Source organism: Sparus aurata, chromosome 6, assembly GCF_900880675.1.
Source record: "Sparus aurata chromosome 6, fSpaAur1.1, whole genome shotgun sequence".
Taxonomy (NCBI): Eukaryota; Metazoa; Chordata; class Actinopteri; order Spariformes; family Sparidae; genus Sparus; species Sparus aurata.
This window is the reverse complement of record NC_044192.1, coordinates 22,174,578-22,191,973: the sequence shown is the minus strand read 5'-3', so window position 1 is coordinate 22,191,973 and position 17,396 is coordinate 22,174,578. Positions and strand designations below refer to the sequence as shown.

The following is a 17,396-nucleotide window of genomic DNA, read 5'->3' as shown; positions in this document are numbered from 1 at the left end:
CACAAGGATGTGCGTCAGGGGCGGTTCTAGGGGGGGGGGGGGCCAACAGGGGCCAGTGCCCCCGTAACTCGGGTCATTGTGACTTGGACTCCTGCCATCTCAGTGAATGTTTTGATGACTTGCAACCTGACTCAGAAAGAGACTCAGACCTGACTTGACCTAACTTGAGACATGATGGCTCAAATGACTTGTCTGTGTTAATTTTAATGTAATCAGTATAGTCTATTAGTTATGCTCCATGAGTATGAATGGACAGACTGTTTTTTTATCCTATGGACATGGTTGTGTCTATATTTTCCTTAGTGCGACCATTGTCGGCTGTACAGTGTAGTTTAATCTTTCATATTTTTTCAGTCTAGCTGTCCTTGATTCACTGTTTAAAACTGACGGGAAGGGAATATTTTTGTGAAGTGAAATTATGAAGTAAAGAAATTAATAAATAAGGCTTAACCACAGGTATTAAAGTTTGTTTTATAAGTTATTTTACTGAATATCAATAATTATACAATTTCAATTCAGTGTCATACTTTTTGAACATTATTTGACAGGTCAGGTACTTTTACCTTGTCATTTCTCTTTATAAAGACCAGATACTGCTGGTAAACTGGAGGGGATTAACCCTGCTCATGTAAAAATTACTTGGAACTTGCTTAAGGCTTGGGCCACATGACTTTAAGATGGAATTTCATTAAAAACGCCTCAGTGAATCTGTAATCAGCAGTCTCCTTGGCCTTCTATTAAAGCGTGTTTGTTCGTAGAATGGCTATCAGGCTGGCAAGTAACATAGACATGACCATTTTCTTCCATTAGACCTCATATGTAAATACAGTACGAAACAATATTTCAAAATAATAAACTGATTTAATAACAAACACAGCTGTACAAATCTACCGGTAATAATTCAAAGTATTGAGAAGCGTATATAAAAATAATACAAGCAAAAGATTTCAAGAACAAAACACTTTTATTGTTTGATTGGTAATTTCATCGGGAACCAGTGCTGATAGGCCCACATATATACCACTTTCAATTTCATAATGACAGTGGGATAGTCTCTATTAATTGGGTAGTTTCATTTCATCTTCGTATGAAATAAAGACACATGACGAATCCTGTAGATAAATAATTTCTCTCCCCTCATTTTGCTTCTTCACTGGCTGCCTCGCCACACTGAAACCGGACAAAGTCCAGCACTCGAGCCTGCTGACCCAAGAGGAACTGAGCCACAGTCCTGCTGGGGTCTAACAGGAAGGTCTGAGGCAGCAGGCGTGTCTCGCTTTCACCGCAGGGCAGGTCATCCATGTTGCCAAGCGACACAGGGGCCTCGCCCACTATATGCTGCCCCAGCTTACGTCCTAGAACTTCCTGTTCTCCCTCCTTTCCACCTTGAAATACAACCAGGGCGCCGTACCGACCCATGACCACCTCAGTCTGGCCACTCACACCACCGTGAACATACGAGCCAATGTTCCACTCAGCAGGGACGGCCACAGTGACTGCACGCCTCACTGACATGTTCTCACCGAGGCGACCTGAGAATAAAGAAACAGGCTTTATTGATACATGGTACAAAACATGATTAATTTCAAAGATGGTAAAACAATCTTTTGTAGGTCTGAATTATTAGTTTTTAACCCTCCTTTCTCAAGTATCAGGTTAACCGTTTTCAGTTTATTCCTGATACATGATACATTTTGTGTTGTCAAGTGACAACACTTTGTACAATTTGATGCCACATGGCAATGTCAGGATTTGATGACGTTGCCATCAAGTGTATTTATGTTATGACCACTAGGGGCAGTAAAAAACAAAAGAAAGCAAGAAAACACACTTGCACATCATCTTTCAAGGTGATACTTGTGAACTTCGTTCCTGACGAATGTAAGTCAAAATGCTTACTGTTTCAACTCTGTCTTTGGTCTGAGGGAAACTCTTTAGCTGCTAAATGCTCTACCAGCTTGTCTCCAACAGTGTCTGACTGTTGTTTGGTGATCAGCAGGTTGTGTAAAAGAGCTTTTTAGCCGTTTTAGGGGCATGCTATAGCTGAAAGCAGTGCAAAGACAGCATTGAGGGCGAATCAGAATAATATAGGCACGAGCCAGAGAGAAAAACAATGAGCTGAAACCTGGTTCAAAGCGAAGAGGAGCTGCTGATTTGGGGGATTGTTCTCTGTAGTTTTATCACTAGATAATATCTCTGTCACTAGAGATACACCGTTCACATTGTTTTCAAAGTGGTTTTGATACACTATCATTATCAAAATTACAGTGATTGCAAATGGGTAACATCCAGTCTTCAGATCTCATCAGTCAGATCTACAGGTTGTCTTAATATGTACATAGTATGTCCGTGTATATGTAAGCATAATCACTTGGGTCATGTTTTACTCCCCTGTACCATAATGGTGCATTGTGTCATTATATATAGCACTTAAATATTGAAGTGCTTACAAAGAAAAAAACTGTACATGTGAGTTCATGACTCAACTGAGTACTAAAATGATATTTGTAACAACTTACTTTACAAATGTCTGCGTGTAACAGTTTACAATTTTGTATTTTTCATTTGTCTTGTTTTGAAAATGTGTACTGTTAGAAAGGTTTGGTTTGAGTGTGTTTTATTAGTGTCAGTTTTAGTTTTAGTTTCTGACTTATAGTCATGTAGACATTTGTGAACATGTGCACCCGTGACTCCTCTTGCTTGGTGTGTTGTTGACAAATATGACCAAATTTGCTGTCTATTTATATTTCATTCAAGTGAGTTTTGTAAGAGCACAATATAGTTTTGTTTTTATTTTAGAATATTACATTTTTTTCAAACCTGATTTTAGTTTTGTACTGGGTAACTATAATAACATTGCTGTTTTAATCCTGAAACCACACTGTAAGGCTTCAAATGTGACACACTCCACATGTTTATTGGTTATGCTGGAGCCGGAGGCACATGTTTCTACCAAGTCATGTTTTGAAACAAAAGAATGCATTAAATGAATGCAATAGGCAAAATAACATTAAATTTATAAATGTGTGTTACACTGCTTTCATCATGGGTGACAGGTGGTTGAAGGATCATAGCAGGGGGGCATCAAATGTGTCACACCATGTGTCACACCAAAACAGCAATGCTGTAGAGATAAATGGTACTGTCACTTATAAAAGTGACAATAAACATTTTCTTACTGACCTATTGTGAGAGCCACCTGGTCAGCTAGCGAAGCTCCTTCAGCCACACTTAATTTGCTTAGCTCTTCACCTGCCAGGACGCTCTGGAAACAAATGTAGTGCGTGAGCAGAGTTAAAGCAGAGCAAAGGAAACAGCGCAGATGTCTTCTGACATCCTGAGGTAACAGTGTCGAATACAGTCACGTAGCTGTATATTCTTTCCCACCAGCACCAAATCTAAAGCTACATTTCACAAATGTCAGATAGCAATAAAGAGATAGTCTGATCTCTCTCTTGAAAAAGTGTGGAAAAGCCATACTAAGTATTTCAGGTTTTCTATAAAGCATCATGCTGTTATCCAGTCACACTTCAACATGATGTCATACACAGTCGGCCACAATTTGCACCCCTGTGTGTTAACCATATGCTGTAAATATGAATTTATTTGAATCCTTTCTTCATTAAGAGTGAATGTCTTCAGACTAACTTCACCACATTCACTTGTCCAGCTTCGATTGGTGTTGAATGCATTAAGTTTGTGCACATCCCATGACAAGAGCAGCCCAAGCAGAGAGAAGCAAATCACTGATGATGGAATCAAAACGAGTTCAAAGACTGTGAAAGATCATCACAAATAATCAGCGTTAACGCCTGATCAACAAAGCCTGAGGTTGGTAGTTGTTACCCCTGCCACTATGCAATTAAAAGGCACAGATGCAGGTTGTAAAAGCACAGATGTTACTTAACTGTCATTATCGATAACTCTTTTGCGTTCTTGGTCGTGACAGAGTTAACATTCATGATACCAGGATGCTAAAACTGATGCAGCTGTATGGAAGTCAACCAATATCAGTTTTATCATTTACAGCTGACCTCTTCCCTCAGTCGCATCTCAAAACATGTTTATTCAAAAAGGCATATTATATTAAGCTAGCTATACAAGAATGACACTACGATCTCCACACATCACTGCAGCAGGCAACTTTACGTGTTTATTAACATATTGCCAAAAAATGACATTAAATCAGAAAAGTACAACACGCTCTCATTATGGGGCTTTACCTTCACATATCCTGTCTTGCTTTGTCTTATGTTCTGATGGTGAGCCAAAGTGGCGAATGCAACATCCTTAACCAGCTGCTGGAACTTCTCATTGCGGGCGACAAAATCTGTCTCGCAGTTTACCTGGATCAGACAGACACGAAGAAAGCAAACAGAACTTGTTGAGTGTCATCATGTCCAACAAACTGTAGAAAGACCAACTCAAACAGTGATGCTAATAATGAACCCCTGCACCACAGGCCTTACCTCCACCATGACTGCTGCTTTGTCTCCTACAAACAGGCCGATCAGACCCTCTTTGGCTTTGCGACCCTCCAGCTTGTTTGCTTTGGTCCAGCCCTCCTTCTGGGCCTGCTCATTTAGCCAGCTCTCTGCCTGAAAATTCAGATAATTACATCAAAAAACAGAGAGATAATCACCAGAACCGTATATACATTGCTGTTTAGAGAGGGGTGTACCTGTGCTATGTCATTATCAAACTTCTCCAGGGCTTTCTTGCAGTTAATGAAGGTGTAGCCTGTGGTTTTCCGCAGTTTCATCAGAAGGGCTTTCTCAGCTGCCAGTAGCTGACAACCTGTGTGTAACGACTGTGCATGCTGGCGAATGCTGACCTGAAGATGATGACAGAGGTGTAGAGATGTAACTCACAGAGTGTATTACAACTTCAGACAGCCCAGAGTACAGGCTCACTCTGTCTGTAACACACTCGGTCTTTAGGCGCACACATATGCCGTTTTAAATACAATATTCTACATAGATATTAAGCCAAAACGATATATATTTTACACGAAATAAGAATGTATGGGCAAAGTAACTCACTGAAACTGTCCCAGTAACGTTAGCTGGTTAATCAGGTAGTAGGGAAGCTAACTGACGAACCAGCTCGTCACAGCCAAAGCTCTGGGTAAAACATCAAACACATGAATACGTGTAAAGCTCAACATGCTCACCTTTGCGACGTCTCTTGTAACTGTTCTGAATAAAAAGCTTAACGACATCTTTACAGCCTGAACATGCGAACTGACTTATGAAAGCTCAGAATGTCATTGACATCCACGCCGGGTAAGGAAGCCGCGGAGGGTCAAAACATGGAGAGCTACTTGACACTGCTCAGCGCCCTCTAGAGGACGGGAGTACAGCTGCGTCTGTGAAGCCTTCTGCTTGTTCAATTCTAACTAACAGGAGAGGAGCTGGCAGGCTTTTTAAACTCTGTATGGAAGTGTTCTTACAGAGTCGTTCAGGACTAGTGTGAGCTCTGATTTTCAGAGTTGTTATGGCCACTTGTGGGTGTTTGGTCAAACCGGCCTTCATGAAGGCCAGTTGGACCAAAAAACAAGCCTGCCAACCCCTCTCCAGTTAGAAGCCACTTGGCTGAGAGGTAAAGCTCTGAATCTTCTTTACTTAATGTCATTTTTTTGCAAAAACACAACATGTCGTGATGATACTGATTGTTAATATTAACATGAATATCAATCAGGTATGTTCTGATTAGTGAGGCGGACTATAAGCTAAATCAAAGTCATTGAAGCCATAACACATAACATCTGTGTTATGTGCCCAGGAACAGACATGTACACAGCCGTGTACGTTACACTTTGGTGCCCCCTAGTGATATTATCAAGAACACAATGTAGCACGTACAGGTAAAGGAAACAGCTGTGGTGCCTACAAGACTTCGAAGATTAGCAAAAGTCTAAGAAAAAGCGTTACTGTGACGGATTTGATTTCATGCAGAGTATTTCTGTTACCTGAGTGTGTCAACACACTAAGGATGTCAAGACAAACACTTTTCAGCACCTGAAGAGTGATTTTGTGGCTCAGTGTAAATGCTGTTAAAGTATTAAACTTGGGACTAAAAACAAATGAATGAATTAGTTAATGTGTACTCTTTGGATAACTTGCTGCAAGACAGCCAAATGAGTGCATGTTTCAATTAACCTATTTTATCAACAATTGGATAGAAAATAATGATTCCATTGTCAGAAAAATGCTGAATATCACAACTGATAATTGGCCAGGTTGGTTAAGATGTTTTTAGTGCCAAACAGACTCGGCTGTCTGATAAAAACTTTGAAAGATTGCTCATGTGTCATGTCAACAAGCGATTCTGCCCTGGCATCCAGTTCTAGTGCCTAAGTGCTAGTGCCTCTGAAGTTCCTGTGATGTTGACCAAAAACGTCAGCTTTTGTTCTTTAAAGAATAAAACTTGAGACATATTTCTGCTGGCATGTGAATTTTTTGTAGGCTATTATATTTTGTTTCATGTACACCATATGTTGATTTATCTAACATTAAGTTAAATGAGTATAAGTACGGTAGTTACTAAAGCTACTTTTTAAGTAGTAGTTTTAAAAACTACATTGCTCCAGGGGTAGAAATGTAGTTTGCTCAAAATACTGCCAGGCTGAACTCAGCGCCGCCCCTCCCTACATGCGCTGTGTGTAGGGCCCCACCATCCATGGGGGACGCGAAGGGGACGCATTCTCTGCAAATGCGCAAAGGAAGCACATTGCAGCAGTGAGGCGCGCGTAGAGCACCAAGTTAACCCGAGGCAGGTGAGAGAAAAAAAGAGACAAGTAATCTGACACTGCACCGCGTTGCCGCACTGATGACCAGTTGGTGGCCGTATGTTGGCTCAGGTTTATAGCCTATCAAGCTATGCTATCAATAGAAGTTTTAAAATCTGAAAGGACGCACTAAACTCACTATCCATGCGTGCCAGGGACGCACGTCATTTTTCCCATGAAAAACGATACATTGTGAACATTAAACAACTCGTGTTTAATCACAGTAACTGGCAAAAGGAACATGTTGTTAGACCGGACAAGCGCTGTTTCAACCCTCTGCGCGTCTACTCGGCGCAGACGTGATCCCCTGTACAAAGTATCGCGACATGCTAACTTAGCCGCTACCAAAACAACTAGCCCGTCACCGCTGATTTCATTTCAACCAGGGGCGTCGCACTCGTGGGGGATGTGTGTGTTTTAACACCCACACTTTTCCCGGTGAGAGGGTTCAACACCCGCACTTTTTCTGCAGTTTTGCACAAACGCCTTACTGCGGCCGGAGTCATTTTCTCCGGCCACTCTGTATCTACGCTCGCTGCAGCTGCCTCCTCTCCTCCTCCCTCTCCTGTTGCTGCTTCAAACATGACACCGGCTTTGGGACTGACCGGCTGATGATTGGCTGTTCTGCCTTAAGTCCCGCCTCTCTTGCTAAATTAGATTTATTGTTCAGCTCGTGCTGATGAGGCGGGATCTACCGTAAAATACCAAATAATAGCCGGGCTTGTATTTGTTTCAACCACTTAACAGACCAGGCGTTTATTTGGGACAGGCGTTTAATTCCCTCCTCAAAAAAATCCGGGATGAAAATGTCAAACTTCTCCAGCTTCTCTGTGAATTCTCTGGAAACGGAGAGCAACCAAAAACATTGTAACGTTCTCTGATTATAAACGTTGATTACTCCTGATACGTTCAGTATACAGGTCGACACCAAACCACAGGATGTGTTTTATAATGTTTTTATGTGTTTACAGCTGCTAATGTATGTAACGCTGTTACTGTGATGACATACGACAGTTAAATATTTAATCTGTCTATAATAACCACATCCTGACATGTAGCTAACTGTGATTTTTGATAATAAGTACTAATAATAACAATCATGACAAAAAATTAACAAAGACTGCAGATCAAGATAAGAAGCTGCAACTGGCAGTGAGCTGCTTTCTTTTCTGTTAAAAGTGAAGTGACATAGTCCATGACAGAACATTATAAAATATGATAATGTATAAAATAACATTTAATGGTAAAAAAAAAAAGTACAGTTGCAGTAGGCTTCTAGTATAAATATATTATAATTAAACGAATCAAGACAGATGTCACATTTACATGTCAGGGTGGGGTTATTATAGACAGATTTAATATTTAAGTGTCATTTATCATCACCCCCCCGACCCCAAATCATAATGAATATCATTAGTTGTAGTCGTATTTGCATTAATTGAATTTTAAGTGTGAGGCTAGTATTTACATTAATTTCATTGTGTAATTTACCATTAAGACCAAAACAAATCTTAATAATCTGCTTGTATGATGGATTTCTTGACATAAACAGGATCAATGCTGAAGTTTGTTACCAACGGTGACATGGAGCCAAAGCCCAGTACGTCACCAGGGCCATCAAGCACCATGTCATCTGTAAAAGGCTTGTTTCATTGTTGAAAGAGTTCATTTGGTTTGTTCCTACTAATAAATGGCATTTTGTGATACAGTCATTTTGTAATGGGGAGAGGGGCCTCAAAATAAAATTCTGCTTAGGGCCCCAATTTGGCCTGGGCAAAATGTCCTCAAAAAACTGAAAAACGTCCAGTTGTCTACGATACAGCATCTAGATTTACCATGACATGTGTAACGCACGAGTTTTATGATGTGTGTTTAAAAAAGTTAAAATTGATTATGTTTAAAATCAGGCGGATGAGCAGTCGTTAAAACCAAGAAACCACAATGTCAACAGGATGCACTCTGATATTTATTCACTGAATAAAATCAGGTTAAACCCACAGGTGAAAGTCCATAAAAACAATAAGACGTTGGAGCTAGTAAAAGGGGCGCTGAAAGGCTAAAATGAAAGAGCTAAAACCTAAGGGGCGATAAAAGTCCAATAAAACAGTTCAAAGTCTTATCTGCGGGCGGAAGGCGGCAGCACACGTACAGCCGCCGGCGGGGTTGGCTCTGTCGCCGGGGAAGGGGCGCCAAGTCCGCCAACACGTCCTCGGTTCGGTCCGTAACCTCCAGGCCAGCGCCCACCATCCCGGCGTCCTCGGTGCCACGGCGTCCGCCATCCTCGGCATTCCCGGCGCTCACCATTCCAGGCCCCCGCCTCTTAGTGTCCTGGTGCCGTTGGTGTTACGGCGCCGCCGATCTGGTGCTGTCCCTCGCCCTCACGCCCTGCTGTCACGCCACCTCTGCATTCATTCCTTCTCTCCTTCTTTGCCCGTGTTCCTCCTTCTTTAGGTTCTTTTTAAAGGCTCACCAATCTCTCTCAGGTGTAGTGATTAAATTAAGGGGGTGTCAATCAGGATAAGATTTTCAAAATAAAATCACAACACAATCCCAGCATACACTTCACGCAATAAAAACAAAATAAAATCACACACTAAAAATCAGAATGTAGGCTGTAAGTTAAACAGAGTTAAGAATACACACAATAAAATTACTTTAACCATGTGACACATGGATGACCACGAAGTGTCATCAGCATAACAATAAACACTTATATTTCAACAAAAAGACTTCTTCAGAGTGTTTGAAATATACAGGTTCAATGCAGTAATAGAGAGCTTGAAATTTGACCCAGTTATTTAGAAATCCATTCACCTTTCCTATCCCATTGTTCAACATACAGGGACCATTCACACATAACTTATATATATATAATTTAAACCCCGTTAAGGACAATATGAAGCCTCACAAAACTCTGTTTCTGTCAATCATTGATTCACAATTAATATGATAAACAAAAAAAAAGAGTTCCATCTCAAAAGCATTTTTTAGTGATTTATGCATTTCTGGCTGAAGTTATCATTACATCCATCTGGTGCCATTGTGAATGTATACATCCTAAACAGTTTTCATTGTTGAGCACTCCACTAAGAATTGTTGGAGTGCAACCTCTATTAAGTTAGTGCTTTAAACAACTTTGTAAAAAATCATCAAACTGTCAACGTGATACAAAGTTATTATTAAAAATTACTCTGCAACAATGAATCTAATCATATTATCACCAAGATACTGCAAAATAAATGAAAAATACTACTTTAACTATGTAGTTCACTACTTCCCAACACTGTTAACAATTCTCTAGTGGAATTATGTTTAGGGACAGAAAGTGATTTAAACTGGACTGACAGAAACGCAGCAATTCCCAAGATAAACTCTTAGACCACTGTCCTCTTCTGCTGTGGATTTCTCTCCGGCTGTTGGGAAACACAGAGGTGATTTGAAAACGTTTTAACATTTTCTTTTAGAAGGACTGTATGTATAGATTTTACTGTATACTTTATGCATAACTTAACAACATGATCTACATGCATGTGTGCTGTGTAATATTTGCAGTGGGAACACCAGACCTTCACATGATCAGGAACACTGAGACAGGTGAGCTATTCTGGGTACTTTGAGCTATCTGAGATAAACCCTGTGAAACACAGCATCTGGTCACTTTGGCAGGAGAATTAAGGAATGTTTATTCAGTGGAAATTATTTTTTTATACATTTTATTATGTACTAGACAATATAGCCTTTAGATGCAACAGGCGCAAAGAGACACTTATAATTACAGTCATTGTTTTTATTCATAGATGTTATATTAAAAGTCTAAAAAAAAAATAATTAATAAAACAAATAAAAAGATGGCTGTTATTTCAATTTACACCTTAATATGGTCTAATTCCGAGACATGAAAGCATGCGCCAGTGTGCCAAGCAGGTGGGCTGTTTCACAAAGAAGAGACAGACAGAAGATTTAGTTACACCTCATAAAGATCAATAACATCATTGATAAAGACTACAATCAAGAAAGGTAAAATGTTGCATTTGACAGCAAAAGACGTTAGACAATATCACCACAAAGAACTGGACGTCCTGACATATGGGCTGGGTTAACGACAGCGCTGTGTTTGGATTGGTCAGGTGAAATTTGCTATAAAAGGGAGACCGTGATAACATTCAGTTCTCATTATTCTCAGGTCACAGTGGAGACAAGATGAAGCTCATTGCCGCCCTTGCACTTTTGGTGACCCTGTTCCACCAGGGATACAGCAGTAAGACACTATCTCTGTTTTATTATCACCACAACTTATTATCACAGGTTAATGTGTAACTGTTTTATATAGTTATAAATAGCCTTTCAGCACAATGTCATGAAGACATGGATCTGTCCTGTTGATTCTCAGACTCCCTGGACTCATGTGTGGGTCGCTGTGGTTATGGAACAGACAGCGGTTTCTCCTGTCAGTGTAACCCGTCCTGTGAGCGCTACAACGACTGCTGCTCTGACTACATTGACATATGTAAAGGTGAGTGACTCTAGTTTATAACATCTGTAAAAAAAAAAATAATTGTACCCACATGTTATCGCAAGTGTCTTTCTTTTCCCCATCCAGAGGGAGCCAGATCCTGTAAAGGCAGATGTGGTGAAAGCTACAACAGTCAAAATGAGTGCCACTGCAACTCCAAGTGCTCCAAGTACAACAACTGCTGCAGCGACTACGCAGATCTCTGTGACAGTAAGACCTCTGACATGTGTCACCTGTAGCTGACCCCATCTCTCAGTGAATCACCACTGTTAATCTGCTAGTTTCTTTCTGCCTGAACAGCTAGTCTACTTATGGCAGTTGCTCACTTTCACGCGGTGAATACTGAATCTATGCAGTCAAACACTGAGCCCAACGACACTGACCAAAAGCAAAGTTTCTCTGTTTCTGTGTAGGAGATTCTCCAAACTACTTGGATGGTAACAGTTCAAGGCCCAAAGGGGTCAAACCATCCCTTATTACACAAAAAAATATTCAATAGAAGAGGTCAAAAATGAATGCTTACTTATTTTGTTCCTCTAACATTAATAATTTCAAGACCCCTCAGAATTTTTTTTGGAAACCACAGAACGATTTAGATGGCTTTTTTCAAGGTATACTGTGGTATAAAAGTTGAAGTTTATCCAACAGTGTACGCTTGCGTTTCTAAAGTATTATATTCTACCATATTTGCGTTATTTGAAAAAAGTTATTTCAGGATTCAGGAACATTCATGTCTGCCAAGAAGGACTTTTTTAAAAAGAAAAATCCTAGTAAAGCGTTCATCCAACCAAAGAATGCCTCTTTTTTCTTTATTATTATTATGATGAGTGTGTAATTGATATTTTCTGAGGTGGTTATTGTACTTTACTAATACGAATATATCAGTAGCAGGGGCTGAGTTTCTGCACAACCAAACAAAAGTATATTTGCTGATAATACTTCTTTACCTATACCTGAATAAACGACCTGAGTGCAGCTGCTCGTGTGGCCGCCTGTCATGGTAGAGGCTTCTTTCAGTCGATGACCAGCAGGTGTCACTGTTGTGCCTTACAACAAAAAGGGTTCAGTTTAATCTTCCTTCAGTTTAACCTGCTACATCTTTATACAGTCATACCCAGTGATGGAGGAATAATTCAGATCCTTTAACTTTAAATATACATCATGACAAGTGAAAGTCTGAAAGTCCAGTATGTATGAACAAAAAGTACTTGAAGTATGAACAGCAGAAGTGCTCATTATATTACTCATTTAGAGTGTTCTATATAATTATTACTGATGTAAAAAGCATTTTTTATATTGCAGCTGCTCGAGGTGGAGCTCAGTTACCTACTATTCTATATACTCTAATGATGTTTAATAATACATAAATAATAATATATTATAGCTTCTGATAGTAGTTAACATCATATTTAATTGCTGGATTATAGAGTTTGTTGCTTACATAAATTCTTAATCTCAAAAGTACCTAAATCTGCAGAAAAAAAAGCAGTATTTTCAACTGAATGTTGAAGTAAATGGAGTGGTAGTATAAAGTAGCATTAAATGGAAGTAAAGTACCTCAGATCCCTACTTAAAGCTGCTGTAAGCATTGTCTCATTTTAACTAACTTCATATCCATTTTGCAGTTAGCAATCCCCTTCCTCCTCTTGATGGAGTTCTCTGTCCTGTTTGGATAAAGTGGGCAGGGATACCATAGAATTCGGGTTACTGACAAACAGTCTATAACAGTGATGGAACTCAGAGTGAATTAATCCTCATTCTAATAAAAAGAAATGACTTACAGCAGCAGTGAAGTGCTGTAAAGACATGTTCTGTGTGTTTTTGATGATCTACAGGCACCGGAGATGGCGGCTCTGTGATCACTGATGCTGAGATCAAGGCTGTCTCTGAGGCGCTCTTTGCTCTGGACTCAAACAAGGCTTCAGCCTCAGAGTTGGTCATTGACCCTCAGGCTCTGGTGCATGACTCTCAGACCAGCTCCCAGTCAGATCTCTCCCCTGGACAGTGAGTCTTAGCCCTGCTCTCTCTCTCTTTCACTCTCTCAGTGGCTCCATCTTGTCTTCTTGATCTTGATGTATTTATCCCCTTTCTCTGTTTCATTTGGTGTTTTGTTTATGTGCTTCCAGCTTGTTCCGATACCTGGATGAGCAGGCTCTGTTCTCCAAGCCCACCTTCGCTGCTCTCCTGGCTGTGCTGGACAACTACAACAGGATGACTGGGCAGAATGAGGGCTTCACTGCTCAGCAGCTGGCGGAGCAGGAAACCTTTGTCAGGGAGACCATGGCCAACACTGAGCTGGGCAGAGAGCTGTTTGCTTTCCTCTACACCAAGGGTAAATACATCCATGTGTAACATACATGTAATGCAAGTTCTCTAGTGCAGAGGATTTCAAAGACTGTGGGGGCCCCCAAAAACAGAAGAAGTCTAACTACTACTAAACTACAAAACATTTCTGGAGCTTCCCAGTAAAACAGCGTTGCAGCATTCTCCTGAACAACTGAAGTAGATGGGGACTTGTTTTAAAATGTATGAAAAGACAACTGAAAAAAACAACAACCTAAAAATGTCTCCAAACAGCTTGCCCAGCGTAATCCAAGTCTACAGAAGCCCTGAGATTATAAAGCAATTTCAGAAGACGTTATTTACACCCTTTTCTGAGCCGAAATCTTCACCGTATCTGCTAAGCTAAAAGCATTAGCGCACCCCGTCTGGAGTTGGTCAACAAGGTCGACCACGCATAGAGGGTGTAAATAACATCTTTTCAAATTAATTTGGGATCTCAGGGCTTCTGGAGACTTGGATTACGCAGTAAAAGCTGTATGGAAGAGATGATGACTGCATTTTCATTTTTGGGTGAACTTGTCCTTTAATAGATATTCTGTCTGCCCTCTTCTTATTCTTTGTCTTCATTCTGTTCTGGGGGGATAATCATGCTTTAAGTTTGGAAACTACAGTGTCCATAATGCTGTGACAGATGGAAGCACAAAGATGTTGCTTTGGAGTTACTGAGAGTGATATGTGGGCTACAACTTGAGCCCAGTTTAGGCTATATTTGTGTACATTTTGTTAAATTGGCACCATTAAAAGTGCTGAATTTGCAATCAGCAGTTCCTGTTTGCAGTGTACCCATGACTTTACACTATTACTAGATTACTTTTAAACTGAAGAAATCTTAAAATGTGTCAATCACATCTGTGTGCTCAGATTTGACCAAGTTATGACTTGGAGAAGGAGTGCGATTTTTGATGCAAACTGCCGACTGAAGGGATTTTAAGTACCTTGTTTGCCTTTTAGCTCGAGGAGAATATTTACGTCATGTCTCTCCTCCACAGCCTGTAAACCTCTGCTCCAGATTTTAAAGTGTATGTTATTCTGTGTTTTAAGGGGTATACGCATCCGAGGCTGAGTTCCTCCAGGACCTGAAGATGATGTGGTTCGGTCTGTACTCCCGCAGCAGCGGCAAGATGGACTCCAGTGGCTTTGAACACATCTTTGCAGGTGAGGATGGAGCATATTTCCATCAAGCACCATACATATTTTTCATTTTTTGGGATTATTAATGGACATTCTGTAATAGGAGAGGTGAAGGGGGGAAAGGTGTCTGGCTTCCACAACTGGGTCCAGTTTTATCTTCTGGAGAAAAGTGGAAAGCTGAACTACTACAGCCACAGCTTCAATGGGCCTGTAAGCATCCACAGTTCTGACCTCGACACTTTAGATTTATTCTGCGACATGTGCGGCACTGACTTCTGTCTTTCACCTGCTCTCAGTGGACTTCCTACCCTGACGTCATGGGGATGCAGTTCATGTGGGCCGGATATTTCAAGCAGGTCGGCTCTGCTATCATTGGCTGCAGCCCTGAATTTGACTTTGCCATGTACAGCCTCTGCTACATCACTCGCCCTGGAAAACAGTGAGTATACCCTGGGATGTTTTCTTTTCTGATTTAGATCTTTTTAACTCAGTCTTTAAAACCAATTTTCAGTTAAATGTTGTCTCAACTTTGTGCTTGTGGTCTGGAAATTGCTTTCTTGGATTGCGGTGTCTCGCTTGGCAGCCATCTTGGTGAGCTGTTACAATCACCGCCATCCCCTCCTCCTCCTGACATTAAAGTCAGCTCGTATATGTGTAAACTACGTGGTACGACACGTATTGGAGAAATGTTGATAGAAGTATGAAATGTACAATTCTAATGTATTCGTGGGTTGCAGAAACATATAATGCCAACATTTTTATTCTTGTGATCGGGCTGACCTTTTATTGTCCCTCATCCGCAGGTGTCGTCTGAGCCTGGGAGGGAAGGAGCTCATTATCCAAACCTACACCTGGGATAATTCTTCCTATGGTAATGGGAAGAAGTTCATTGGCTCCGCCTTCCCTGCAACCCCCAGGAACTGAACCTGCCATCAGCGATCAAAAAGCAACTCACAGAGGAGCCGCATGAATGCTGTTAAGAATAATGTTCATCATTCAGATTAAAAGTGAAAAGATATGAGTTGATGTACATGTCACTGTCATTCCCAAAATCTATCAATAAAAACTGAATATATCTTCTAATACTGACACACACATAAACACTCGGGTGAGTAAAACAGTAAACCAGACGGTGGATTAATCTGCAGTGTAACCTTTCCAAGCCGTCTTACAGAGCAGGAGAATGTGGCGCTCTCCCAGGGGCACGATCAAACTGTGCCTAATGGGGCAAAAAAATAGGCTTTTACGCAACCCGAGCGGGCACAATACTGACACCAACCCCTCAGTAGTGAGAGCATGTGCATCTGACACAATCGCTTATTGTCCCATAAAACAACAAAACAAAAAAAAAACAAAATGCAGCCTTTTGCGGTATGAACTATAGAAACAAAAAGACATTAACAGATCATGTTCTGCTTGACCTGCTTCAAACAGTAGCCACCAGCTAAACCTGTTCTTATCAGCTGTGCATAAAGCTCCCCAGTGTGGGGTTAAGAGTGTGTATATGTGTGTGTGTGTGTGTGTGTCCAGCTGGGATGGGGGTTGATTTTACTCTTTCACTCATCTAGGGTGACTAACAGGATAAATTTTGGTCTCCCGACAGAACAGGGGGACACACTTGCAGCCCTGTTTGAAGAAAGTATTACAGGAGATGGATCTGCCACTGATCCCATTGTCCACCAGTCTTTGTGCATTCATGCAAAACAAGCGCACAAGACCAGTCAGTTCGCAGCAAAACTGCGGCCTTCACTGGTTCATTTGATTTGGGCCTCACATGCAGTCAAAGTGTTGAGGCAACAAGACAATAACGTCGGCCCGGGGAAGAATTTCTCTCTCTATTTTGTCAGACCATATAACGTTTTCTGAGCTGGTGACTCTAGAAATTAGAAGAGTAAATCTTCTCTCTTTTCACGCTGCCCTCCTTTTTAAAGCCCCGGTGGAATCAAATTAAATCACAGTGGGGCAAATAAAAGAAAAAAAAGATTCAATTGTTTCTTTTGTCGCTCACACAACTTCATAATCGAATTATAGCTGGCCACCCGCCAGCGTGTCCTCGCATCTCCCCCAAATGGGCTCCTCCTGGCAGATCTCGTGAGCCACCTGACTTTTGTTTTGTAATTATATTATCCCGCTCTCCCTTTAGCGTGTTGTGGCTAATGGCTGTGCGGGCTAGCCCAGCTGCACATGCAGAAACAAAGCTGCTTATGGGGCCGAACAATAGACCCGTGGAAAAGGGACGCCTGAAGGCGGTCAGCCAATGAGCACGCACAACAGGGGGCCAACAGAGGGTTTAGGGAAGGGTTAAGGGGGTTTAGGGGTTCAGGCAGGGGGGTTGACTATTTTACCCAGTAGTGGGGTCCATCAATGAGATGGTTAGCAGAGGGACACATGGTCAACATCACCCCTGTCTCCCCCAGGGTCGGTGCTGGGCTGGAGGGAGGTTCAAGTTTGGCTTAGATGCCGGCCATTTCTAAAGTTGATTGGGGACCATGAAATACAGAGCAACGTTCATTCTCTGGAGGGTTTTGTGTGCTTTCCGAACAATTTGATGACCATATTGTCATTGCTCTTACCAAGGTTATACATTCTGAAGTGGACACAGACGGGCAGAGTAAGCGA

The 17,396-nt window shown here is 41.2% G+C and overlaps 2 protein-coding genes across 2 annotated transcripts; one reads left to right on the top strand and one right to left on the bottom strand.

The window, feature by feature from the left end:
- Nucleotides 1-945: 945 nt before the first annotated feature.
- tsfm (Ts translation elongation factor, mitochondrial) lies at nucleotides 946-5,317 on the bottom strand. Its single transcript, XM_030420859.1, has 6 exons — nucleotides 5,174-5,317; nucleotides 4,682-4,834; nucleotides 4,470-4,598; nucleotides 4,224-4,346; nucleotides 3,184-3,265; nucleotides 946-1,532 (listed from the first exon to the last, which is right to left on the bottom strand). The coding sequence occupies exons 1-6, from the start codon at nucleotides 5,219-5,221 to the stop codon at nucleotides 1,138-1,140; spliced, it is 930 nt and encodes a 309-aa protein (XP_030276719.1). The 5' UTR covers nucleotides 5,222-5,317; the 3' UTR covers nucleotides 946-1,137.
- On the top strand, nucleotides 1,722-15,860 carry endou (endonuclease, polyU-specific). Its single transcript, XM_030420857.1, has 11 exons — nucleotides 1,722-1,881; nucleotides 10,343-10,384; nucleotides 10,974-11,048; nucleotides 11,181-11,303; nucleotides 11,391-11,513; nucleotides 13,139-13,307; nucleotides 13,430-13,635; nucleotides 14,688-14,801; nucleotides 14,881-14,987; nucleotides 15,074-15,216; nucleotides 15,581-15,860. The coding sequence occupies exons 1-11, from the start codon at nucleotides 1,737-1,739 to the stop codon at nucleotides 15,699-15,701; spliced, it is 1,368 nt and encodes a 455-aa protein (XP_030276717.1). The 5' UTR covers nucleotides 1,722-1,736; the 3' UTR covers nucleotides 15,702-15,860.
- The last annotated feature ends 1,536 nt before the right edge of the window (nucleotides 15,861-17,396 follow it).